Source organism: Dermatophagoides pteronyssinus, unplaced genomic scaffold (genome assembly GCF_027571235.1).
Source record: "Dermatophagoides pteronyssinus isolate colony J.1.1.1.1 unplaced genomic scaffold, Derpt_VIB-CSIC_2022.12 sq0065, whole genome shotgun sequence".
In the NCBI taxonomy this organism is placed as follows: domain Eukaryota; kingdom Metazoa; phylum Arthropoda; class Arachnida; order Sarcoptiformes; family Pyroglyphidae; genus Dermatophagoides; species Dermatophagoides pteronyssinus.
The window spans coordinates 62,103-88,586 of NW_027461584.1; the positions used below are offsets into that span (position 1 = coordinate 62,103).

The window sequence follows — 26,484 nt, forward strand, 5'->3', positions numbered from 1 at the left end:
TCAATCAATTTCCAATTAAGCCAAAATGCTTATTAGATTATTATTCTTTCATATAAGGAAAACTATTGATAGAATTGATATCCGATTCATCGGCAGTTGTGGTTGTTGCAATTGTATTATCCGTAAATGTTGCAATCGATCCATCATTATCAATCATATCCGAAATATTATCATAATCATTTGTATCATAATTATGATGTTTTCGATTCGGTGTTGTACCACCCAAACCAAATGATTTAATTCGTACCATTTCAAGACTTAGACCACAATTATATGATAACCGGCATCCATTATGAATGAGTGCACCACATTTTTTACATTTTTTAGCTTTTGAACCGATCGTTATTGATTTAGCACAAGCAACACAAACATCAGGTAATTTCATTGTTTTGTTTGTAAAATTATGTTCACCAACAATATGTTCAAAATAACCTTTCGACATTAATTGTGTATTAAGTTCTTGAACTTTTTGTTTTAAATTTTCCACTAAAATTGTAATTATAAACAGATTTTTTTTAAAGAAAAAAATTATTTTGTAATTAGAGTTTAATCATTTTTCTTCAGAAAAAAAATACTAACCATCACTACTACGTTGATCCAATTCATCAATCATTTCATTTAATCGTTCATTTAGGAATTCATTTTTTTCTCGTTCATTTTTCAATTTACGTTCCAATTCTTCTGTTGATTTGGATGAATGATGATTATTATCATTATTACCACCAACAGTATTGGTCGATTTCGAACCAAATGAAAACAACATGAATGGTTTTTTCTTCTCCAAACATTTACAATTCGATTGCATATAATCAATTAATTTTCGTTGTTGCGAAATGGTTTCTTCAAGCAGATAAATTTCATTGGATTTTTCATTCAGATTAGCACGAAACAATTCTAATCGTTCATTTAATAATTCAATTTCTCGAACCATTGATTCACATTTGGTTTCCAATTCAAAACGTTCTTTAGTTATTTGTGAAATTTTTGTTATATGACCGGCAGCCTCTTCTTTGATAGCAAACAATTCCTGTTCTCTTGTATCAAAAATCGATTGTTGATGATTAATTTCCACTTCCATTCGTTCAGTTTTTGATTGTTCAATCTGTAATTGTCGTTGAAGACGATTATTTTCAAGTTTTTCATTTTCAACAATTGATTCGGTCAATTTTTGCTGTTCAATCAATTTTGTTTGTAATTCTTCCACTTCATTATGTAATGTTTCATTTTTCTTTTTTAATTCCATTATTTGATGATTCAATACCGAAATCGTATCGGATGATTGTGATTTTTGCTGATTAAGAAGATTTGGAAATTTAACATTATATTGATCAAGCTGTTCTTCACAACATTTCAATAATTTACGATATTTTTCATTCTTTTTCTGTAATTGTTCATTTTCATTGTTTGAACGATTCAAATCATTTGTTGTTTTTTCAACCAAATAATGAAGATCGGCATTTTTACGTTTACATGATTCAATTTCTTTCATCAATGTATCGATTCTTCGATTTAATTCACTTGTTTTCATACGTAATTTTCGTTCATTTTCGGATAATTCCTAAATTGACGGAAAAAAATTTGAAAAAATAAACAAAAAAAAAAAAAAATAAATGATTTTTAAATTTATTATTAAATTTATAATGAAAAAATAGAATCCAAAATAATTATAATTTCTTTCCGCCAAACAAAACAAAGAAAATAACATGGAATAATTTTTTTAGATAAACAGAAAAAATTAGTAACTAAATAATAGAGAGAATCATTTAACTAATTGCTAATCATAAACAAAAAAAAAAATATAACAAAAGAAAATAAACAATTTAGAGAAAGCCCTCAATCAGCTAGATTTTGATGTTTGAATTAGGAAAAAAATTAAATCAATCAATCAGCCATTCCGGATAGATTATCAGTGATAAAATGACGAAATCGATTGCTACCGGAATTGGATAGATTTCCAACAATGGATAGCTGAAAACAGCCAACCATATTTGATTGATTCGACGATGATCCGGATTTAATATCAGTATTATTGATGTTAGCCGATTTGGAATTTTCATTATCTTTGAAAAAATTATTAGCATTTGTATTCACCTTTAATTTCAAATTGAAATTATTATTATTTTCATCGATCAAACATTTCAGGTTCTATAGAGGGATGGGAAAATTGAAGAAAAAATGAGTTAATATCAATAACTTCCAATGAAATTCAAATGATTTTTTTAAAAACAAGATACATACCACAATTTCGGCATCTTTTCGTTCAATTTCATGTTTATTTTCATTCAATTCTGATTGATATGTTGAAACCAATTCAGAATAACCATTCGAACGTTTCTTTTCATCATCTATACCTTTTTCATAATCCGATAATTTTTGTTTAATTTCACTTAATTCAGCACGTAAAATGTTACAAATTTCAGTCTTATTTTCTAATCGTCGATTAACAGCACGTATATCATGTTCACTTATAATCAATTTCGATTTCAATGTTTGAACATCATCATTATCATTATCACTGCTACTGTAAAGACCACCACAACCAGAACTGGCATTGTCATCAGTAATTTTAGGATGGGGTATTTCAGCAGTCAATGCTGATGACCATGATGATTTGATCGGTGTTACCACTTGTGAAAGTTCTTTTTCAAGTTTTTCATTTTTTCGTTTTAATTCGGTTATTTTTGTTTCTTTTTCATCCAATTGACGTTTTTGTTTATTGATAGCCGTTTCAAGTTCATTTATTTTAGATTTTTGTTTACGAATTTCATCATCACGGTCATCACATTCATTTTTCGATTTTCTTAAATCATTTTCAATAGTTTTTCGTTTAGTTTCATTCTGTTCGATACGATTTTCTGCCGATTCTACACGTGTTTTAAGACGTTTATTTTCTCGTTGAAGTTCTTCAATTCGTTCTTCCAATCGTTTACGTTCAGCTTTTACTTCTTGTTCTTGTTGATGATGAATTTTTTCATTTTTCAATACTTTAGTTGGCGATGAATGTATCGTTTCATTGACTGTTTCACATTTTGATCGCCATGATTGAATTTCCGATTTATGTTTGGTTACCATTGAAAGAAATTGTTTTTCATAATGTTTTTTTATGTTAGCAATTTTTTCTTCATAAATAGATTTCAATTCTTCCATCAATTCCATTGCTTCGGTTTCGATCGAACGACATTCGGTAATACATTTTCGTTGTTGATCCTGATATTTTCGTTCACGATCACCAAATTTTTCCACATCATTCTGTAAACGTTTCAGTTCATCATTAATTTCACGTTGTTGTTCATCAAATTTTTCTGCATATTCAATAAGTTCATTTAATTCAATTTTAAATTCATCGGATAACCGACATGATTGGATTCGATGAACCATTTTTTTTGTTGTTGAATTTATTTAAATAAATCAGAACGAAAAAAAAACACGTTGATTGATTGAAAATTTTATTTTTTGACTAATTGATTTGATTGAAATTGATTAGAAATGATCAATCGATGACGATGGCAAATAATCAAATGACAGTCATTTAAAACTCATTCGAATTATTTAAAAAAATACGCATTTAGAAATTATTAGTCACTGTCAAGTCAGAGAAAAAACAAAAAAAAAACACACCGTTGGTTTGTTCGACCGACCGACCGAATGTCTAACCGAAATATTTAATTTTCGTTGCAAACGTTTTTGATTGGTTGATTCGTTGTTTTCTCTGACTACGTTCATCGATGACATGACATTTTGAATTTTTTTTCCTATTTTTTTTGATTTTGAAAAAATTGAAAATTGAATCCATTTCCTAAATTAAAAATGATTCATTTTTTTGATTTACTAATTAATTCCATTTTTTTCTGATTCAATAAAAAAATTCAAAAAGAAAATTTTTCCAATTCCAATCATTTTTCAAATGTTTGAGGGCAAAAAACTGTATATGTATTACGATTTGGTCATTCTTCTTGAAAAAAAATGATTTTTTTTTTCAATTGTAGTAGCATAGATTAATGTTATCCTCAGGATTCCATCCAAAAAAAAGAAAAGAAAAGAGTTTGACGTTCAAAATACGTTGATGACGTATATATGATATACGCATAAACTATATTTTCTTTTGGCTAATAATCAATTATTCATTAATGATGATAAAAATGGTCATATAATCCAAAATATATATTGTGACCAAAACCATTATCATTATCAAAATTCGGAACCATTCTTAGCATCATTTATTTCGAATTCTTCATCAGAAATAAAAAAATCCATTTTACCTCTACCACCACCATTTTACCTGACATTCGAATAACAATATATATCCTTCTATATTACTACCACTACTACTACTACTTGCGAGAAAATTCCTTCTTCCCCTTTTTCATCATATAATCATGGCCGCTTTTCCAAAAAAAAAAAAAAAAAAAAAAATTATCTCTTCATGTGCTCATCATCCTCCTCATCTAGGTAGTAGCATATTTTAATGAGAAAAAAATAACCTGTATACGGACGGATCCTCCTCATCAACATGAATGAATGAATGAATGAATGGAACAGCGGCGACAATCATGTTCTGTGTGTGTGGATACACACAGAGTGACAACGAACACCAAAAAAAAAATATCAACTCGTAAACGACGACAACAACAACAACAACAACGATGAGCCGCTCTCTTTTTTTCCAATAATATCATCATCACCCTCATCATCATCATCAACATCAACAACATCAATCCATTCGTGTGTCGCTTATTTTTCCAATAATTTATTTTTTATTTTTTGTTTTAATTTTTTTATGGAAAAAAAATTATTAATTATAATTAAAGTAAATGAAGCAAAATATAATTTTCTGTTCCTCATCATCATCATCATAATCAATACGACGATCATCATTATCAACCACACATCAAATATTTTTCTTCCTTGGCCCCCATATTATCATCATCATCATCATTGAACATTATCGTCGCTGTTTCTATGAGTTTTTTTTTGTTGTTGAGACACTAACTAACTAACAATAATAACAACAAAATCACCGAAAAAAAATTGATGATGATGGTGGAAAAAAGTTTCAATTTAATTCGGGTAGTGGTGTGTGTGTATGTTTGAATGTATGTAAATGCTTTACATGTAAAGTGTTTGATGATTTTTGAGTTCCAGGATTCTTTTTTTTTGAACTTTCGAAGATATCATCGGTAACAACAACCATCAAAATAAACAAACATGGAACTAAATGTGTGTTATTGAATTATTTTGTTTTGTTTTGTTTTTCTTTCGAAACAATTTTTTTTGGATTTTAATTTCAATTGAATTGATTATCATCAACGATAAATTCGAACAGAATCATAATGTGGTAACAATTCGGTGAAAATAGTGGTGGCTGGTGATGTGCGTTTGTCTTTTTTTTTCTGTTTGCTGGTGATTATCGATTGTTTTACCGATAGTAATTATTCTCGACCATTATCAATCAATAAATGATAATAGAATTTTAGATAGAAATTCTTGATTTTAATTTTTGTTTTGTTTTGTTTTAAAGTTGTCATTTTATTGAAAAAGAAAGAGAAAGAAAAAAACTATTTATAACAACAACAACAACAACGATGATAATAAATAATAATGTTGTCGAACAAATCTATTTCCTAAAATCATCATGGCCAATAATATTAATTTTATTATAAACAACAAAACGAATGACCAAAATTTTATCATTAATAATTTTATTAAATTATTTATCATCATCATCAATAATAATTTGAATAAAGAAGATATTATTATTGAAATAAATCGACAAAAACATTCAATATGACTCAGACGACATATTTTCTAACCAACGGTAATAGCCTTGAAGATTGTCATACAAATTTTTTCGCCTTGGTATGTATTTTTGATTGATTGATTGATTGATTTTGATTGAAATATATGTTATTTTTGTGTTAATATAGGCCGATCTATGTGGTATAAAATGGCGACAATATTCATATGACAAAAATTTTAATGATCTTAATGATGATCCAATATTATCATCATTTTCACGTTGTATAAACGCTAATCTATTATGTGTTTGGCGCCGTATACGTAATACAAATTCATCATTATCTACAAATACTCAGGATAATAATAATACAAATCCACATCATCAATATCGTGATCAAAATTATTATACAAAAGAATTATGGATATTTTGGTATGGTGATGAACCAGATTTAAAAGATTTGGTTACACAAAATCTCAAAGGTAAATTATTTTTAAAATTTGTAATAATAAATTATGATGAAAATAATTTATTAAACAGAAGGTGAACAAGGATCCTGGGAAAGTGGTCTTTCATATGAATGTCGAACATTATTGTTTAAAGCATTACACAATCTAATCGAAAGGTAAAACAATTTTTGCTTATCAATTGAATAATTCATTTTGTTGATTTTTTTTCTCGATTGAATTTATTTAGATGTCTATTATCAAAAGGATACTCACGTATTGGTCGTTGGTTTTTTCAGACCAAAAATCGGCCACAATGTCACAAAGAAACAGCAGCAGCTACAAATGATACAACAACAATGAGTGATATTCTCAAAGAAGGAACACAGATAACATTTCGTTTTAATTTTTTCCTACATGGTGATAGTAGTGTTTGTGCAAATGTCGATGTACGACAACATTCATCGATTCGTTCAATCACACGTGATGATTTACATATGGCTCAACAGATTCCTGATGGAATGCAAGGTAAATCAATCGATTGTAATTGATTTAAAATTTGATTAATTTATTGATATTTTATTTTCAAACAGTATTGCTATCACCATATGGCGTACAAGGTTATCTTACTGGCTATGTATATAAAGATAATGATCCAAATGTACAGAAATTTTTGTCCGATTGGAACAAAATCTATCCCTTGTCATCATCAAATATGAATAATCCATCATCATCAATGAATTCTTCATCAAGTGCTAATAATAATAATAATAATACAAATAATCAACAAAAAAGTGCAAAAGATAAATCTATACCGAATTCAAATGATAATGATCATATTGGATTGGATTTATCACAAAAAGTTGTTGAAATTATTGTTGATAATTGTCGATTGAAATATCCAGCAAATTATGTATTTGTAACGGATGTTGATGCACAAATATTTCGAAAAAAAGTATCATTACAATCACCATCATCACCGAATTCAAATAGTTGTCCATCATCTCAACTGATGATGCAAAAAACAAAAAATTTATTCGAATTTTCAATACAAACACAAAAAGAATCGGATGAACATCTTGAACAGATGAAATTAATAATGACACCATATTGTAATCAACAACCAAATGATAGTTATTATTTACGAAAAAGTTATAATCGAATTTCAAATATTTGTGATCAAAATGAAAATGATAAGAAAAATGTAACGACAACGGTCGATGATGACGAAATATTATTAAGGCGAAATTGTAATTGTCCAAAATGTTCAATTTCTCAACGTCGAAATTCATCCAAATTTTTATCATCATCAAATTCTGCAACAAATTTATCATCATCATCATCATCCTTATATTGTTCATCATCGGGTAAAAATATGGGTAAAGATATGAAAAAATGGTCATCATCATCATCATTATTGAAAAATTTATCATCAATAAATTCAACACCATTTCATCATCGTACAACAAATAAAATTGATTTAAATAATCAATTTAATATTTTGCCAACAAAAATTGATTGCAGTAAATCATCTAGTAATAATAATAATAATAATAATGAAGAAATGTCAAATCAGTCCAATAATGGTATTTCTCATTCAACTCAATCATCATCATCATTGTATAAAAATACACCTGGAAATGCTGTTGGCGGTACTGGATCAACAACATCAACATGTGTTGATCAATCATCAAATTCATCATTTGTTCAACAACAACAACAACAATCAGTGCAAGATCATCATAATTCTCAATCAAATCATATGCAAATTGATTCTGCTAATAATCCAATGGATTCACAAAGATCACAACAACAACAACATCAAACAGCATCACAATCACTTTTACCACCTCCACCACCACCTCCAATAATGAAAGAAGAATCAGCATTGGCCAGTTTAATTGCAGCCAGTACACCGATTCTTAATAATAACAATAATCAAATGATTCATTTATCAAGTCCAACTGGAATAACATCAAAAGATTCAAATAATAATCATAATGATAATGTTATGAATGAATCGAATAATATTCAAAGTGATAATAATGAAAGAAATGGCCACAACAACAACAATAATAATAAACGAAATAAATGTTCATCATTTTATGATGATGATCTAACATATAGACTTCGTAATGGTTTACTATATGATTTTAGTGATGAAACATTATTGAATGAATGGGATTTAGAAATGGCGCAAAAAAATCGTCGCTTCAAATCGAATCATACAATATATCGTAATAATGATGATGAATCAAATAATCATCAAAAGGATGATCAGAATCATCATATGAATAATAATAATAATCATTATCAAAATAAATTATTTGATCAACAAAATGATGATAAAACTAATAATTTGGCCACATCTACACCGATGATAAATAGATTATTGAATAGTAGTACAATGAATTGTATTAATTCATCGGAAATTCTTCGTTCAAATCTTTCGGCTCCAAATACTGGTGCTAATGGTATTGGTGGTGGTGGTGGTGCGATTTCACCACTTACAAATGGTGGAATTTTACCACCATCATTTGATCATAATAATTTAAACAATAATAATAATAATAATGGATCACAATTTTCAACATTAAAATCAAAATTATCACCAACTGATACTGAAATGATTAAGAATACAGTAATGAATTGTCATAGTCTTAATGGAGGTGGTATTGGTGAAAAATTGGTCGTTAATCATAATGGAAATTTGTTTGTTAAAAATGGTGAAATTCTACCAAGTGATTTGGAATTTTTGAATTCACCATTAGAAGACGAACAACAGCAACAGCAACAATCACTGAATTCTCAAGTTAATCATCATCCAAAGAATAATATGAATTCAATGGATGTGGATATGACAACAACAACAACATCGAATGGCTCAACAGCTGTTCTTGGTGTTGCCGAATTAAGTCGAATGTTTCCAACACCACCATCACTTGAAGCAATGGTATCATCACCATCAAATTCATATGTAACAGAAGTGGCTACAGTTAAATCGATTAATGATAAAAATTGTAATGAATCTGATATTGATTCAATAGCTAATAATCATATTAGCCATCAAAATAATAATCGAATGGAAACACAATCATCATCAACATCATCATCGGCAATAACAGCGTTGGTTCCACATTCATCGACATTAACACCATTAAATGATAGTGAATCAAAAGAATTAGCATTAGTTTATATGCCACCTGTTCAATCCGTATTTATTACATCGGATAAATATGCACCATTAGGTAATGTAGAATGTAAAAATACGTTACCACCGAATTTCCATTATAAACACAATATTCATCATCAACGATCATCATCTAATTCTCATCATCACCATCATCATCATCATCATCAGCAACAAAATCAACTGCATCATCATCAACATCAACCAACACCGCAACAGATGCATCATTATCCTCATTCGAATATGCGAAGTTTTTCACCAAACATATCACCATTTTCTGGTGGTCATCCATTGCAACAGCAGCAACAATCTTTTCTAAAATCAAACCAAAAATTTCCTCCAAATTATCCAATGCAACAACAACAACAAAACATGAATAGTCCAAAAATGGGACAACAATTTCCAAATTCAATGATACGTGGTCCTCGTGGCCCATCGAATTTTCCATTGACACCGGTTCCACCATCATTACCACCTCATCCAATGCATTCGGCTCATCCAAGATTACGTCAACAAATAAGTCCTATTTCAAGCGGCGCTGGTGGTGGACATAGTCCATATGCATTAATGGATGGAAATATGAATTCACCTGGATCAATGATAGATAATCGTCGTTCACCTTTTATGTTTCCACAGCAATCACCAAATATGATGATGGCTAAAAATCCAATGATGATGAATCCATATGGTGGACCACATCCATCACATATGCATCATATGGCTAATGATGGTCGTCACATGGGATCAATGACAATCGAATGTAATTCATTGATGCTTAATCTGTTACTATCGGATTCTATGTTTAACCTGTTTCGTGATCATAATTTTGAAAGCTGTGCGATTTGTGTTTGCAATATGAATATCAAAGGAAATGATTTTGGTATCTATTTGCCCGAAAATCTTGTCCAAAGAGATCATCATCAACAACAACAACAACAAAATTCTGATCAATACTATCAATCATGTAGCTGTGGTTTTAGTGCCATTTCAAATCGTCATCTTAGTTATTTTGCCGGATTATTCTATGAAGATGAGGTTGAAATTACCGGTGTATATTACGATCCAATCGAAGCAAATAAAGAAAATCTATTATTACCGGATTCACAAAAAGATCATATGAACAAACAGATTGAAGCATTTATTGATAAAGATCTGACGAAAAGTTTGATAGCCACTAATGATGAACAATTTATTCAACTTTTATTGAATCAATCGATGACAATATTTCCTTCCGTTTCGACATTAGCCAATCTTATGTACTGTGAACGTCGTCAACAATATTTGCATTCATCATTGAATATGAAAAATAAATCAAATCAAATGGAAAGACTTCGAAATCCATTACGATTATTGTATGAAGATTATTCAGTTATAATTCAAATGTCTTTACAGCAGGCTAGATCTGATCATTCATCAGGATCTAATACACCAACAGCTAAATTATTTCAACATGGTGGATGGTCTAATGGTTGTCCATCAACACCTTCACATATTGGTGGTCCAGGTTTCTCTTCTAATCGTCCACTTTTACATGATTGGCAATTCCGAAAATCTAATTTTCCAGTTAATAATCATGAAGTGATGCTTACATTAAAAACATTACAGCCATTGATGCAAGAATCTGTACAACGGAAAGGATCAAGTGAAGTGACATATAATACGGTTAAAGGTCCATTAACATGGCGACAATTTCATCGATTAGCAGGTCGTGGAACTGAATGCCAATGTGAACCACAACCAATACCATCATTAATGGTTGGATATGATCGTGAATGTGTTGCATTAAGTCCATTCGGATTAAAATTTTGGGAAAAATTATCATTAGAACCATATGCCATAACACGAGATGTTTATTATGTTGTCATTGCACCGGCCGATATTGAATCACAACTTTCAACAGTTAAAAATTTTTTCAAAGAATTATCCGCTACTTATGAAATTCTACGTCTCGGACGACATACACCATTGGGAAAATTATACAACGATTCTGGTATCTTTGTTCTTAACAATGATATTGGAAATGGAAAATTTAATTTAAACAATAATGATTATCAACAATCAATGGATGATTGGTTTCAACAATTAGGTGATAGTAATTTGGCAAGAAAAATTCGTTCATTTGCAAATGCATTATTGGAACTTTTGCCATCATTCACACCAACATCTGTCAATGATCGTTCAATGAAATCGGAAAAATCTTTAAATTCACATCAAAATCAACATCAACATGAAATGTCATCGTCATCGACAAATAATGGAAATTCAAATCATGTTACAATGAATGGTACTTCATCTTCATATACATCTTCATCGAATACAACAACAACAACTTCGACAACATCTTTATTATCTTCATCAACTTCATCATTCAATAATAATAATAATAATCCTCAACAACAAAAACCTTTAAATAATGGTTTGAATAATGGACAACAACAAACACAATCGGATAACAATAATAATAATAATAATGCTAATGGTAATGGTAATCAAATTCTAAATGATTTGGATGCATCACATGGATCATCAAATCAGGATCATAATCATTCAGGTTCATCATCATCGAATGTATTTCAACCATATGATGAAGAAGAAGATCCTCATAAATATCCATCAATAATGATCTATATATTGGAATCATTTTCACCGTTAGGCAAAGAAATGACACGATTAGGTTCAATTGGTCTATTGAAAACGTTTGCAATGTTGAAAAAATATTTTCCGGAACAAATGCGTAATAATGTTCATATGCAAATGTTAACAATCGATTCGATATGTTCGAATGATAAAGATTTTCGTGATTATCCACGTCTGTCACAATTGAAAGAATTATCATTCGCTGTTTATGGCCAATGTAAACAACAATTGGTCGTACAATCGAATATCAAAAGTTTGACTGGCCTAGGACCGGCTGCATCATTTGAATTATTTTTGAAAAATAAAGCATCAACTTTCAATCGAACCGAATTATTCACTACACCTTATATTCTAGCATCGTTGAAAGATAAACAAACCGAACTTACTGAAACATTTGGAGATCGAAGAGAAAGATCACAAATACTTTATTGTAGTTATTGTTTAACGGAAGATAAAAAATGGCTTCTTGCTTCCTGTACGAATGATCGTGGTGATATTCTACATACAAAAGTTATCAATATCAACATACCGAATCGTATGCGACGAAGAAAAGCATCGATACGTAGATTTGGATTAGATAAATTGATGAGATTTATGCAAACAGTAATGGCCGAATCAGTAACTCCATGGCGTCTTGTTATTGGTCGTGTTGGTCGTATTGGTCATGGTGAACTTAAAGATTGGACATTTTTATTAAGTAAAAAATCATTACTTAAATATAGTCGACAATTGAAAGAAATGTGTGATCAATGTCGATATGTTGGACCTAATGATCAACCGGCTATTTATTCGGCATGTCTAATATCATTAGAAGCTGATACAGCATTACGTGTATTTCCCAATTATTATACACCGGATGAAAGATTTAGTAGTTCGTGCAATACATGTGGCCTTTCAACGCCTGAAGATGCATCTTGTACACATATTCTTGTATTTCCAACATCGGCTACCACACAATCATCACATACAAATTTCAATCTAAATGATGAATTTTTCAGTAATTTAGATGATAATAATCTTGAATCTGATATACCGGTTGAAGATGATTTATTTGATTTTTTATTACCCGATGATTTTTTATTACAACCTCGTGATGGTCTTCAACCGGATAGTCCAAATAATCGACAAATGTTTGATACATCAAATTCATTGAAGGTAATTTTGTATTTTTTTGATGTTTTCATTATATTTTACGATTTGAATTTCTTTTTCTTTCACAGAATTCTAGCCTTATGGATGTTGATCAAGATGAACCTGCACAATTATCGCAACAACCATTGGCATTAGCATTTTATGTATCAACAGCACGTACCGGACCATTACCACGTTGGTTTTGGGCACATTGTCCTCATCTGGAAATTCAATGCCCTGTTTTTCTAAAGGTTTGTTTTCGAAAAAAAATTCTGAATTTTTCAATAATTGTTGTTTTCAAACAAATATAGTCGGCCCTATTGATTCACACACCATCAGTACAACAGAATACTGATGATATTTTGCAATCGAATAATCGTGATGGACATTCACTTGATTCAAATCTTACCACTGATGTTTTGAGGTATTTATCAATTGATTTTTTTTTTTGAAAAATTTTGTTTCTGATAATCTTATTGATTTTTTTCTTAATCTTAGATATTCACTCGAAGGATATAATGCATTATCATGGCTTATACTTGATCCATTAACTAATGATCGTTTATCATGTTTACCGGTTCATATACAGGTATTGATGCAACTTTATCATACAATACAAGCATTACATGTTCAATAATGCAAAATTGACAAATATCATTCATCTGGTATTTTGTTGTTGTTGTTGTTGATGTTTCCGTTTGTACAAAAATATTTCATATTTATAATAATTTTTTTTTTTGATAATAATCAATTGTACAAATGTCCTTAATCGATAAAAAAAAGAAAAGATCACATCAACAACAAATTCTATCCAATTTGGAAAAAAAATATTGTGTGTAAATAGCCAATCTATTCATTATGATTAATTAATTATATATCGAAAAATTTTATTTATTATATTCATCGATCAGCATCAACAAACAATAACGATTGATGATGATGCTTTTCAAACAATTTCTTTCATCAAACATCACTTACAAATCATTCATTATTCATTTTCTTAATTATTTAATTTATAATAATTTTTTTTAAAATCATTTCCATTTTGATAATTATTATTATTATTATTCATACAATTCATTCATTCATTCATTCCATTATTGCTTATTATGATGATGTCAGTTTTTTTTTATTTTCAAGAAAAAAAAAAATTGATGATAATTAAATAAATAAAAAAAATGTTACAATCAATTTGATCTATAAAATTATTTTTTGCATTTACATTTGGTATGACAAAAATTCGATAATTTATTCAATTTTTTTTTAAATGCAATATAATCAATAATCAATAACAGAAAAAAATGAATTATTATTCTTATTGAAAACATTTTCGTATTTGTTGTCCATATCGTTCATGAAGATCGGCAAATGTTAATTGTTGTTCTTGACCACTATCATCTAGCCGTTCATCAAACGGATTGAAACGTTGTTGTTTTGAATCATTTGATAGAATTGGACTTGAAATCGATTTACAATGATCATCATCATTACTATTGTCGGTTGATGTTGTTGTTGTTATTGTTTTTTCATTTTGATCAATTTCACCAAGTCTATGTTCAAGTTCGGATACGACCATTTTAAGATAATCATATGATGCACAACTTAATGCTTTTATCCATTGTTCCATATCAGTATGATTATCGGCAGCCAATATAAATGATTTTAATGGTTTACCCGTAACACGGCTAATACCGAAATCAATTTTAAATGGAAATCGATCATCATCTAAACATTCAATAATTTCAACACGATATCCATCCAATATGATTAGACCGGACGGTTCACGATCATTACGTTGATTATAATAGAATAATAGATTTTCTTTCAATACAAACCATTTTCGTTGAAATAATTTCTTTTCATCCATCCATTGTTGTAACCAGCCACATTGATCAATAGGATTTTGATCATCGGATTGAGCGATTTGTATGAGACAACGTTCATTTACTTTCATTTTCATCATTGAATTTTTGATCTAAATTAAATAAATCAGGTAAATCCATTCAAAATAATTGAAAGATGTTCGAGTGTAAATACATATCATCAAAACATTTTCAAGCAAAAATCGATCAACAGATGGCAGATTATTCTCAGATACGGACAAATGAAAATGAAATATTCGAATCAATTTTTTTAAAATTTATTTTTATTTTTATCTTTTCAAATTACATTATAAATTAATTCAAATATTTTTTTTTTAAATCGTTGTTGTTTGTTCCAAAAACTATACAATTTATAAATAATTTTTTCATATCGTGTATAATATTAATGAAATAAAAAATAATAAAATTAAAAACTACAAACATAAACAATTCGTCTTCATTAATCATCATCTGTTTGTTCCGAACAAATTCAAACAAAAACAAATCTATTTAACAAACAAACCAACAAAAAAAAAATTGATATATTGCTATTATCGTGTAAGTGTTTGTGTGTGTGTGTGTGTATGTAGATGAATAGAGTACGGCAAATTTTCAATTATAATTCTGATTAAAATTATTAATAAAGATATAATAATTGGGTAATCATGTTTAGTAAAAAGATTTTTTTAGAAAGAATTACAGGACATAGTTATTAAGAAAGTATGGTGAAAGTGAGATTGAGAGAAAGAGAGAAAAAATCAAGGAATCAATCACTTGGTTGGTCGTCGAATACAAGTAGAATATTTATATTATTTATATATAAAGAATTCAAGTATCATCAACATTATCATCAAATTTTCCAAATTATTTAATAATATGATTTCTGTATCTGTACTAAACGGTCACAGGATGGTGTTTTCAATGATTGTGCTTTTGATTCCATTGCAGTATCACGTAAAAATCGAGCTCGATAGATTAGATTCTCTTCTACAAAAAATAAAAATATTTGACATATGAATGAATTTACACACACAAAACAAAAAAACTTACTATAATTTCTTTCCTTAAAACATGATGTCTGTAAATTTGAAATAAAACTTTCTTCAACATGTTTTTCAATCTGTGATAGGCTATCTCTGTAATCACGTTCAAAATTTTCTTTAACAAAATAGGGCACTTCTAGATTCTCCGTAAATCGTTGATATGGATATTTACTATTTAAAAAAGGAAAAAATATTCAATTAAAAAAGGAATATAACTTTTATAATAAACATACCTTGATCTTTGTAGACTATATGGATTATCTGGAACAAGATTACTCAATAATGAGATACAAATGAAAAATAATATGGGCAATATTTGTAATAAAACCGTATAGCCGGCTGTTGCTTGTGATTCATGTTGACGATTTGTCCGTTGATGATGATGATGTGAATGATGTTGATTCCAACCACCATTACCATTTCTATAAACATAAACATTACCGGTAGGAAAACCACCACCGAAAAACATATTGAATATTTCATCAGCATTAAAATCTTCAAATCCACGTGAATAATCATAACCACGTCTACGTGAACTAAATGATGGATAATCAGAATCATCTATTGTACCAATTTGATCATATTTTCGTCGTTTTTCCGGATCACTTAATACGGCAAATGCATTTCCGATTGCTTTAAATGCTTCAGCTGCACCAGGTTCTTTATTCTTATCCGGATGAAATTGTAATGCTAATTTACGATATTGTGTTTTAATCTCTTTATCAGTTGCCTGTTTTGATACGCTTAATATTTCATAATAATCTTTACAATTACGTATATAATCCACTGATTTTGGCTGATCATTTGTTGCCGTCGATGATGATGATGATTTAGATTGTTCATCATTGTTCATATTATTTGATGATTCAGAATTTTTCCGCTGGTGATTATTATAACTATTCTCATCAGATGTTTGATTATTATGGCGACTTTCGGCCAATAATTTTGCTTTATTTAACAGTCCTTGAATTGAAAAAAAAGAAATTTTTATTTTCGTAAATTTTACAAAAAAAATATCATACTTTTGGTCACTTCAGTCGAATATAATTGATCAGCTTTTTGAGCAAATTTTACTGCTTTATCAAATTCTTTTTTTGATAATGATTGCTCAGCTATAGCCATACATCGTTCACTTTCATCTTTATTTCCTTCCATTTAATAGAAATTTATTGTTGAAACTCGTTGTTTTTACAAACGTTTTTTTTTGTTCGGCACTTGTTTGTGAAAAAATATTTTTTTGTTTTGTTTTGTTTTTTGGTTTCGGTCTAGCTAACAATTCAAGCTATGAATTCGATTATAATTATATAAAATGATGAAGAAAAAAATTATAAATTAAAAACAAAATCGATGATGATGTGATGAAGAAAATGATGAAATGTTCAATTGAAATTGACTCAAATTATCATGAAAATTTGTCGTTGTATTTCAGTGATTGTGTATATTTTTTTGGGAAAAAACAAATACGAAGAAATTTTTTTTTTTTTTTTTTTTGGTTACCACGGCCAAACGATAAAATTATCATATACTCATCATATGCATTCACAAGTTATTTTATTACGCGTATGATTTTTTTTCCTTTCCTTCTAATTTTGCTTCGGATAAATGTTTGCTACTACCATTCGATATAACATATATATATACGTCCCCGGCATTCATTCATATATAAATGAATGTATAAATCGATTATATTCATCCTGTCCATAATGTTCGTAATTTAATTTGTTCTTTGTTTATTGACAATAGATGGCTGTAATTCTGTTTGATACACATGTTTTTTTTCAATTGGAATTTTTTCATCTGACTTAATTATAAAATCATGATTTATCGAATCAATCCATTTAAATCATTTGGTTGGCAAAAACAAATGATTAGATTTTCATCATCATCATCATTGTCGAATCCAAGTATGTTATGTCGGCTAGTATTTTTTGAAATTAAAAAATTAAAAGTTTTGTTGTTCGACAGACATAAAACGATTTTATAAAAATGTTCATATTATTAAAAGTGATTGTCATGAACCACGTTATGAAATCATTTTGGATAAAAGAAAATTAAAAACACCTAAAGGTAGCGTATTCTATGTACAAAATGAACCATTAGCATCGATGATTGCAACCGAATGGGATTCACAAAAAGATAAAATCATACCGACCAGTATGCATTTAACATCATTGGTCAATACGGTTATTGATAATCCAGGTGGTCATACAATCGATTCATATGTTGATAAATTAATATCCTATCTTGAATTTGATACTGTTTGTTATCGTAATTCATTACCAACCGAATTGTATGAATTACAAACAAATCGTCTTGATCCAATTGTTCAATGGTTTGCCGATCAATTTAAATGTAGTATGCCAATTACAACTGATGTTGTATCACCTGAAATCGATCAACGTACATTAGAAATTATTCGTAAATATTTACGTTCATTTAATGAATGGTCAATGGTTGGCATAATGTATGCAACAGAAAATCTTAAATCATTAATTTTAACCTGTGCATTAATTGCACGTCAATTATCAGTCGAACAGGCTGTATCATTATCAAGAATTGAAGAAAATTTTCAAGCATCACGTTGGACATCGGTTGAATATCATCATGATATTGAACAATATAATATTGAATCACGTGTAGCAGCTGCTATTGTATTTATTTTATTAAATTTTGAAAAAAATTATGTATCACAAAAATCGATTAATTAAATTTTTTTGCTCTTATAAATTGATTTGACTTTATCATTTATTATCGTGTGTGTGTGTGTGAATAGTGCTTTTGTTATTGTTGATTTTTACAAAAGAAAATTTGAATTTTTTTTCTCTTATGATAACACAGTGTTATCTTTTGTAAAAAAAAATTTGTATAATGTGATTAAATATAAAAAAAATGTGGAAAAAATTATCAAAATTCCTATAGGAAATTTTTTTTTCTTAATAATTTCTTTTTTTTTGAAAATAATTATTTATAGAAATACTTTTGTTTTTTTTGTTGAATAAGATAGTTATTTGCATAATAAGCTGTATGGTAATGTAATGAATGATGAATGAAAAATGTAAAAAAATGCAATGCAGTGAAGTTTGACTTGGCATTCGACAGGGGTTAATTTGGTGGCAATCATTTGATTAGTTCATGTTGTATGTGTTGGTCAGTGTTTTATTTCATTTTTTTGAAATAATTCTTTTAGGAAATGATAGCCAAACTTTTCCGTTGAAACAATGTAACATTATCAGTACTTGACCATTTTCGTAGATTTTTTCTTAAATTTATAAATTGTGAATGTTGATTATCAACAGCCGATAATCTTGATAATGCTTCTAATTTAAATGCACGTTGTTCAGTTAATGGTTCGTTTGTTTGAGCAGCTGTTGGATTTGATAGGAGATCGTTATTTTCAGCTAATTTACGTAATTCAAAATAATATTTTGCATAAACACTTGATGGAACATTTATGTTGAATTGTATCATTTCAAGAAATCTACGTTCCAATTCATTCCTGTATATATTGAAAAAATAACATTAAAAACAATTCACAAATGAAAAATATAAACATACATATCATCAATAGAACTATCTCGAAGTATTTGACAATAATCAACATTCCATACAGCTTGATCATCCCATACTTTTGATGCAAGTAATATTGCACCTAAAACAATACGACGCCATGTACATGGTACAATATCAATTTCAGCATATGTAAGTAAACGTTCAAGATAAACAAGTGTTATGATGGCACATTCTGATGATAATTGAGCTGCATTAAATAATGTACGTATAAAACGATATATGGTACGAAAATCTGGTTCAACCGGTGGTATATTGCTATTATTTGATGGATTCTAAGATTTAAAAAAATAGAATTAAAAATAAAAATCCAATCATCATCATCAAATTTTTACTCACTTCTAATGGATAGATTTTTTCATCAAATATATCGAGAATAATTTCAGATGTACGATTATGAATATGATAATAGATAGCCATTGAAACACATTTAATCATATTTTTTAGATTTGGATGGCTAACCGTACTATCATCAATAAATATTGTTGAACATGAACTATATTTTTTCAATGTATTACTATTATGATAATCATACTGGGAAAAAAACAAACAATTACATCATTCTCAAAAAAAAAAATTCAATCAATTTTTGTACTTACCGAATAATTTGAAACATTTTTCCGATTATCTGGAAATTTTGTATAAAAAGAAATTTAAAATATATTTTTTTTCAACAAATAACTAAACTTACTTTTCGATATTGATGATTGTGAATGTGATGGCACTTGTGGTTGTTGTTGTTGATAATGATTAATATTATTTGTAAATGTTGCTGAACGTTGTACAAATAATGGACCAGCAGTTGGATTTGTTGATGGATCATGATTAGTTTCAGGTAATTCACGTTCACTAATATGTTGTAAGCTAAGTATTGTTTCATCATATTTAATATCCGAATTTGTTGTTTGTGAACAATCTTTTCGTCTTCGTCGTGATTGTTGTTGCTGTTGTTGTTGTCTTCTTCGTCGATGACTATGTTTAAATATACTTTCTCCATGTGTTTTACAGCAAGAAAAACGGTTACCCATTTTACATTTAAGAATTTTTTTTATTGTGTTGTGTTGTTTTCAAGAAAAATTTTTTCAGTTATTTGAGATCTTGAATTTTCGATGATGATGAAAATGATGAAAAAAAGAGGTGCGAACACATGAGAGGAAAAAAATATGACACACAAGATTATTTTTCGCTGCTGTTGTTGTTGTCATAATAATAATTTCTGAATGTAATGAATTTTTAATGATAACGATATTATAATCGTTGATATAAAATTCTTAATAATAATAAATGTATCATATTTATTGATACCGGTAATATACATTATTATCGGTGTTGACGTCATAGTCATTATTATGATCATGATCAACAAACAACAACGAGAAAAAAAAGGTTTTTTTTTCACATATAGAAAATTACAAACATTACTCTCTCATAAACATAACAGACACCCACACACACACAATTGAAAAATAATCAACCAAATGATGAACACAAAAATAAAATGTTTTGGTTTCAAAATGGAAACCAAAAAAAAAAAAATCATTAACATGGAAACCTTAGTGACCAGATCTTTGTTGTTTGTTTGTTTTTGTTTTCATTCATATTTCTAAGATATATACGAAACCATATCAATTACCAAGGTAAAACAATGAATATTTCAACGGTTTTTTATCGGGATTTACCGGGTTGTTATCTTTATTTATTTGTTTTTTCTCTTTTTTGCTACAAAAACACTGCGCAAAAATTCATAAAGATGATTATTAAAACGACAACAAAAATAGATAAATAAATGGATTCACATGCTTTTTATTCCATTGGAACATTATAATTAATGAAAATTTTGTAAATAGAAACAATCTATACAAATACAAATAAACAATGGAGTCAATGGTTGCCGTCTGTTATATTGGTTCGGAAAACATACAAGAGGTGTAATAACCGAATCACAGACACACAAAACACACAGAAAAAAAAGTAAGGTTAGTACTAACCTTTTTGGGTTATTTTCTCTAACCAATTTAGGTTAGTACTAACTCAGAACGGTTAGTACTAATCACTTAAGGTTAGTATGACGGTTAGTACTAACCTGAATGGGTTATTTGAAAGGTTAGTACTAACCCATATGGGTTATGATCAACGGTTAGTACTAACCTTAAGTGATTAGTACTAACTATTTTGGGTTAGTAATGACGGTTAGTACTAACCTAAGTGGGTTAGAAAAAAATTGCAACCATTAATTAATGAATATTAATTGTTATTTTTATTAATTGATAAAAAAAAATCATCATATTGCCGAAATGGAAGTTATTTTCACCCATCGAACGGACTTGGTCAACTAAATCAATAATTATTAACGAATGACCATTAATCAATTCACATTGCAGATAATATTCCGGATTGTGCAAAAATAAGACCATTGCTTTATTTAAGAATTTCATGTACTTGTAACAGACATAAATATTTACATATGAATTTGATAATAATAATTATTTAAAGTAGTGATTTTGAATACAATTAAGTAAAATACAAATTGAAAATAAAAATAAAAATAATAATACAATTAAAGAATAATAATTAAAAATCTATTGACATACGAATGTGGATCGTATCAACGTTTGCGAAATTCTTATTCATGTTAAGTTGGAATTTGTCATTTTTTCAATTCATGAAATGATTTGGCGCGTTTTCTTTCTTTGAACAAATTATCGACACTATTCTAATATGATCAATGTGAATTGTATTTGCATTTTCAAGATTCTTTTTTATGTTAGGTTTGTCATGGTACAAATCCAAATTGGTAATTCAACTTGAAGAATATCTTCTCATAACAAATCCAAATTGGTAATTCAACTTGAAGAATATCTTCTCATAACAAATCCAAATTGGTAATCTAACATGAAGAATATCGCTCTTCAGCAAATCCAAATTTCAAATCTAACCCAAAGAATATCTTTTCATAACAAATACAAATTCCAAATCTAAAATGAAGAATATCCTTCTTCAGCAAATCCAAATTTCAAATCTAACCCAAAGAATATCTTTTCATAACAAATACAAATTCCAAATCTAAAATGAAGAATATCCTTCTTCAGCAAATCCAAATTTCAAATCTAACCCAAAGAATATCTTTCTTCAGCAATTCCAAATTGGTAATCTAACATGAAGAATATCCTTCTTCAGCAAATCCAAATTTCAAATCTAAAATGACCACCCAATTGGTCACCCCTGATATAGCCTAATGATTGATTGATGGACCTTATTAAATTATCGAACTAATTAATTTGCATTTTCTAACTGTTCAGCAACATGCATTTCATTCAGTCATGTTAAGTTTGATCCGTTGAATTTGTCGTTTTCTTATTCCATGAATTGATTTGGCGCCATTTCTTTCTTTGACCATATCATCGACAGAATTCATAAACGATTAATGTGGATTGTATTTGATTTTTAAAGATTCTTGTTTGCAAATTAAAATTTAACATTTTCACTATTCGTGAATCGATTTGGCGCGTTTTCTTCCTTCGACCAAATTATCGACACAATTCTGATATGATCAGTGTTGATCGTATTTGTATTCTCGAGATTCTTGATCATGTTAGGTTGAAATTTGTCGTTTTCACTATCCGTAAAATGATTTGGCGCGTTTTCTTACGTTGAACAAATTATTGACACTATTCTAATATGATCAATGTGAATTGTATCAGCGTTTGCATGAATTTAGTCAATGTAAAGTTGAAATCTGTCATTTTTTCAATTCGTGAATTAATTTGGCGCGTTTTCTTACTTTGAACAAATTATCGACACTATTCTAATATGATCAATGTGGATTGTATTCTTATTTCCAAAATTCTTGTTCATGTAAGGTTTGGTTTGATAAATTTAATGTTTTCTCAATTCATGACAATGTTTGGCGCCATTTCTGTCTTCAACCGAATTATCGACACAATTCTGGTATGATCAATGTGGTTTTGTTTCTTATTTTCAAAATTCTTGTTTGTGTTAAGTTTGGTTTGATAAATTTAACGTTTTTAATATTCCTGAATTAATTTGGCGCGTTTTCTATCTTCGACCAAATTATCGACACTATTCTGATATGATCAATGTGGATCGTATTTGTATTTTCAAGATTCTTGTTTTGTTAGGTTTGGTTTGGTAAATTCGCCATTCTCGTTGTTCTTGAATTAATTTGGCGCGTTTTCTATCTTCGACCAAATTATCGACACTATTCTGATATGATCAATGTGGATCGTATTTGTATTTTCAAGATTCCTGATCATGTTAGGTTGAAATTCTCGTTGTTCTTGAATTAATTTGGCGCGTTTTCTTACTTTAAACAAATTATTGACACAATTCTAATATGTTTAATGTGAATCGTATTCTTATTTCCAAAATTCTTGTTCATGTTAGGTTTGGTTTGATAAATTTAATGTTTTCTCAATTCATGAAAATATTTGGCGCGTTTTCTTTCTTTCAACAAATTATCGAGACTATTTTAATATGATCAATGTGGATCATATCAACATTTTCTTGATTCTTGTTCATGTTAGGTTATGATTTGCCGTTTTCACTATCCGTGAAATGATTTGGCGCGTTTTCTTCTCTTGAACAAATTATTGACAAAATTCTAATATGGTCAATGTGGATTGTATTCTTATTTCCAAAATTCTTGTTCATGTTAGGTTTGTTTTGTTGAATTTATCGTTTCACTATTCTTGAATTAATTTGGCACGTTTTCTACCTTCAACCGAATTATCGAAACAATTCTAGTATGATCAATGTGAATTGTATCAGCGTTTGCATGAATTTAGTTTATGTAAAGTTAAAATTTGTCATTTTTTCAATTCTTGAATTAATTTGGCGCGCTTTCTTCCTCTGACCAAATTATCGACCTAATTCTAATATGATCATTTGATTTGATATGATCATCATAAAATTTGCCGTTCTTCCTGGTCATGTTAGGTTTGTTATGGTAAATTGGTCGCTTTCTCCATTTGTGAATGAATTTGGCGCTTTTCCGCTTCTCAACAAATTATCAGCGAAATTCTTACGTCGTATTTCTATTTTCAAAATTCGTGTTATGTCCGTTCTAATTAACTTTTTTTTTGACTTTAAAATATTTTTCAGATTTATCAATTCAAGAGGATTGATCATCTCTGAAATACATCAATTCACAAGTTGGAAATAATGATAATAAAATTAATTGCTAATGTTTGCCAATGTTAAATCTATGGAAGATTATAATGCATTTTTTTCCGAAAATTTTCAAGTTTGACTTATGAACATTTGCGCATAGTCAAATGCTAACTATTTTCAATACAAATACGGCCAGTACTTTCGATAGTGTAAATCGTTTTAGCGCGTAAAAATTCTCTCTCAGCTAGTGGCGGCTAGTGGTAACTATTTTCTATACTTTTCTTTCGTCCAATCAGAATGCAAGTTTCAAAAGTTCTATTCAACGGTCGTCAAAATCGTTTGTCCTCGTCATTCTATTTCGAACTTTTTTCGGTGACGGTTGTTTTTCGAACGTTTTTTTCTGGTTGATTTTATAAGTTATTTTTTTCAATTTTAATCATTGATTTTGGTCCAAATTTTTGGAACAACCACTTTTATTGATTAAAGATTATCTTTGTTTATGCTTTTATTTGTTTCAGATTAAAAATTGACCACGAAATTGATGAAAATTGTTTGAACGGGCTGCGATGCAATTGACGAAAAATGATCATTTTCTCGATGGCATTTATTCAAGTTTGTAATTATCAAATGATATTTCATTTTAAATAAACTTTCATTTAATCACATCTTTTTCAGTTTATTTTTTCAGTTTCATTATGTTGCTAATTAACATTTCCAGTAAATCAATAAAGGTAATGTTATCATTTTGAGTAACATGAAAATGATCACAATTTTCCTTCGTTTTAGCATATCATTCGACATGACAAAAGTCTATGGATAATTGGTGAGGAAAATACATGGTCCCAAATAAAACTGCTGGTAATAATCCAGGTAAATTTGAAATCTAATCCATAATACTTTTCACTTTAGTTTCTCAAGTCTTTACTAATGAATGTCGAAACAATATTCGATTGACTATCATATTCCAGATTGATTTGTTGGTTTCATTGTTCATCGGCATCTGATTCAAGAATAGTTTGATAATGTTCAACAATAGGATAGGCTAGGTTAGATTAGGATTAGAGAACATGGTCTGAACTATTTCCTATTGAATTCGGTGTCGGGTGAAACTTTGTGACCAACAAAACAATCGACAAATATGATTAAATCAGTCGAATATCGGCACAATTAACATCGATTTGGAATGATAATGAATGGTATGTGATTAAATGAAATGAACAAACTGACAACTTATATTTTTTTCCGTCAGGTATTTACCATTATATCTCATCATTTGTTGGAATGGCTATAGCTATCGATCATAGTTGATGGACATTGGTATCAATCACTGATATTGGATATTGGCAACCTGTTTTATCGGATTATCTTTGAAATTTGGACATTCACTTTTGGAATTATGAATAGCGATGAATAGCACGAAAAGACGAGTACAATCGGAAGATAAAATATAAACAATTTTTATTTTTAATTTAATTAATTAATTATTTTAATAAAATCAATTAAATTTTAATTAATATGGGGTTAAATTATTTGGGGAGGATAAAAAGGGGGGAAAGGAGCCGCTGCAACAAAAATTGGGATAGTACTAACCCAAAAAGGTTAGGAGACCATTTGGTTGCAATCAGGGTTAGTACTAACCCAAAAAGGTTATGAGACCATTTGGTTGCAACTAAATTGATACTAACCCAAATGGGTTAGTACTAACCCAAAATGGTGTGCCCACGTGCCCCAACCCATTTGGGTT

At 28.9% G+C, this 26,484-nt stretch overlaps 6 protein-coding genes and 1 long non-coding RNA gene across 12 annotated transcripts; 3 read left to right on the forward strand and 4 right to left on the reverse strand.

The window, feature by feature from the left end:
- Positions 1–4: 4 nt before the first annotated feature.
- On the reverse strand, positions 5–3,533 carry LOC142644786 (uncharacterized). Its single transcript, XM_027347501.2, has 4 exons — positions 2,239–3,533; positions 2,092–2,145; positions 580–1,558; positions 5–486 (listed from the first exon to the last, which is right to left on the reverse strand). Exons 1-4 carry the CDS (start codon positions 3,376–3,378, stop codon positions 41–43), a joined length of 2,619 nt encoding a protein of 872 aa, XP_027203302.2. The 5' UTR covers positions 3,379–3,533; the 3' UTR covers positions 5–40.
- Positions 3,534–4,483: 950 nt separating this feature from the next.
- skd (mediator complex subunit skuld) lies at positions 4,484–14,259 on the forward strand. The gene is made up of 8 exons (XM_027347479.2): positions 4,484–5,856; positions 5,925–6,216; positions 6,275–6,359; positions 6,431–6,708; positions 6,774–13,162; positions 13,228–13,389; positions 13,450–13,562; positions 13,637–14,259. Exons 1-8 carry the CDS (start codon positions 5,785–5,787, stop codon positions 13,773–13,775), a joined length of 7,530 nt encoding a protein of 2,509 aa, XP_027203280.2. The 5' UTR covers positions 4,484–5,784; the 3' UTR covers positions 13,776–14,259.
- A 102-nt stretch (positions 14,260–14,361) lies between these two features.
- LOC113797150 (sesquipedalian-1-like) lies at positions 14,362–15,205 on the reverse strand. Its single transcript, XM_027347485.2, has one exon. It carries the CDS (start codon positions 15,099–15,101, stop codon positions 14,454–14,456), a length of 648 nt encoding a protein of 215 aa, XP_027203286.2. The 5' UTR covers positions 15,102–15,205; the 3' UTR covers positions 14,362–14,453.
- Positions 15,206–15,427: 222 nt separating this feature from the next.
- On the reverse strand, positions 15,428–17,491 carry LOC113797148 (dnaJ homolog subfamily B member 12-like). Its single transcript, XM_027347483.2, has 4 exons — positions 17,066–17,491; positions 16,277–17,006; positions 16,051–16,214; positions 15,428–15,987 (listed from the first exon to the last, which is right to left on the reverse strand). Exons 1-4 carry the CDS (start codon positions 17,196–17,198, stop codon positions 15,869–15,871), a joined length of 1,146 nt encoding a protein of 381 aa, XP_027203284.2. The 5' UTR covers positions 17,199–17,491; the 3' UTR covers positions 15,428–15,868.
- A 271-nt stretch (positions 17,492–17,762) lies between these two features.
- Positions 17,763–18,766, forward strand: l(2)k14505 (ATP synthase mitochondrial F1 complex assembly factor 2 homolog l(2)k14505). Its single transcript, XM_027347484.2, has 2 exons — positions 17,763–17,947; positions 18,009–18,766. The coding sequence occupies exons 1-2, from the start codon at positions 17,860–17,862 to the stop codon at positions 18,749–18,751; spliced, it is 831 nt and encodes a 276-aa protein (XP_027203285.1). The 5' UTR covers positions 17,763–17,859; the 3' UTR covers positions 18,752–18,766.
- A 130-nt stretch (positions 18,767–18,896) lies between these two features.
- CycY (cyclin Y) lies at positions 18,897–21,545 on the reverse strand. 3 transcript variants are annotated; one of them, XM_075824285.1, is made up of 6 exons: positions 21,244–21,545; positions 20,302–20,707; positions 20,210–20,238; positions 19,950–20,144; positions 19,599–19,885; positions 18,897–19,539 (listed from the first exon to the last, which is right to left on the reverse strand). In XM_075824285.1, exons 2-6 carry the CDS (start codon positions 20,636–20,638, stop codon positions 19,227–19,229), a joined length of 1,161 nt encoding a protein of 386 aa, XP_075680400.1. In that variant the 5' UTR covers positions 20,639–20,707; positions 21,244–21,545; the 3' UTR covers positions 18,897–19,226. The 3 variants fall into 3 exon arrangements, with proteins under 3 accessions (XP_075680400.1, XP_075680399.1, XP_075680398.1); XM_075824284.1 differs by having other exon boundaries at positions 20,302–20,826; XM_075824283.1 differs by having other exon boundaries at positions 20,302–21,340; positions 21,411–21,543.
- A 3,531-nt stretch (positions 21,546–25,076) lies between these two features.
- On the forward strand, positions 25,077–26,250 carry LOC142646130 (uncharacterized). 4 transcript variants are annotated; one of them, XR_012847128.1, is made up of 5 exons: positions 25,111–25,156; positions 25,259–25,356; positions 25,416–25,471; positions 25,527–25,936; positions 25,990–26,250. It is a non-coding gene; the product is annotated as an uncharacterized LOC142646130 (long non-coding RNA). The 4 variants fall into 4 exon arrangements; XR_012847129.1 differs by having other exon boundaries at positions 25,120–25,143; XR_012847126.1 differs by having other exon boundaries at positions 25,077–25,356.
- The last annotated feature ends 234 nt before the right edge of the window (positions 26,251–26,484 follow it).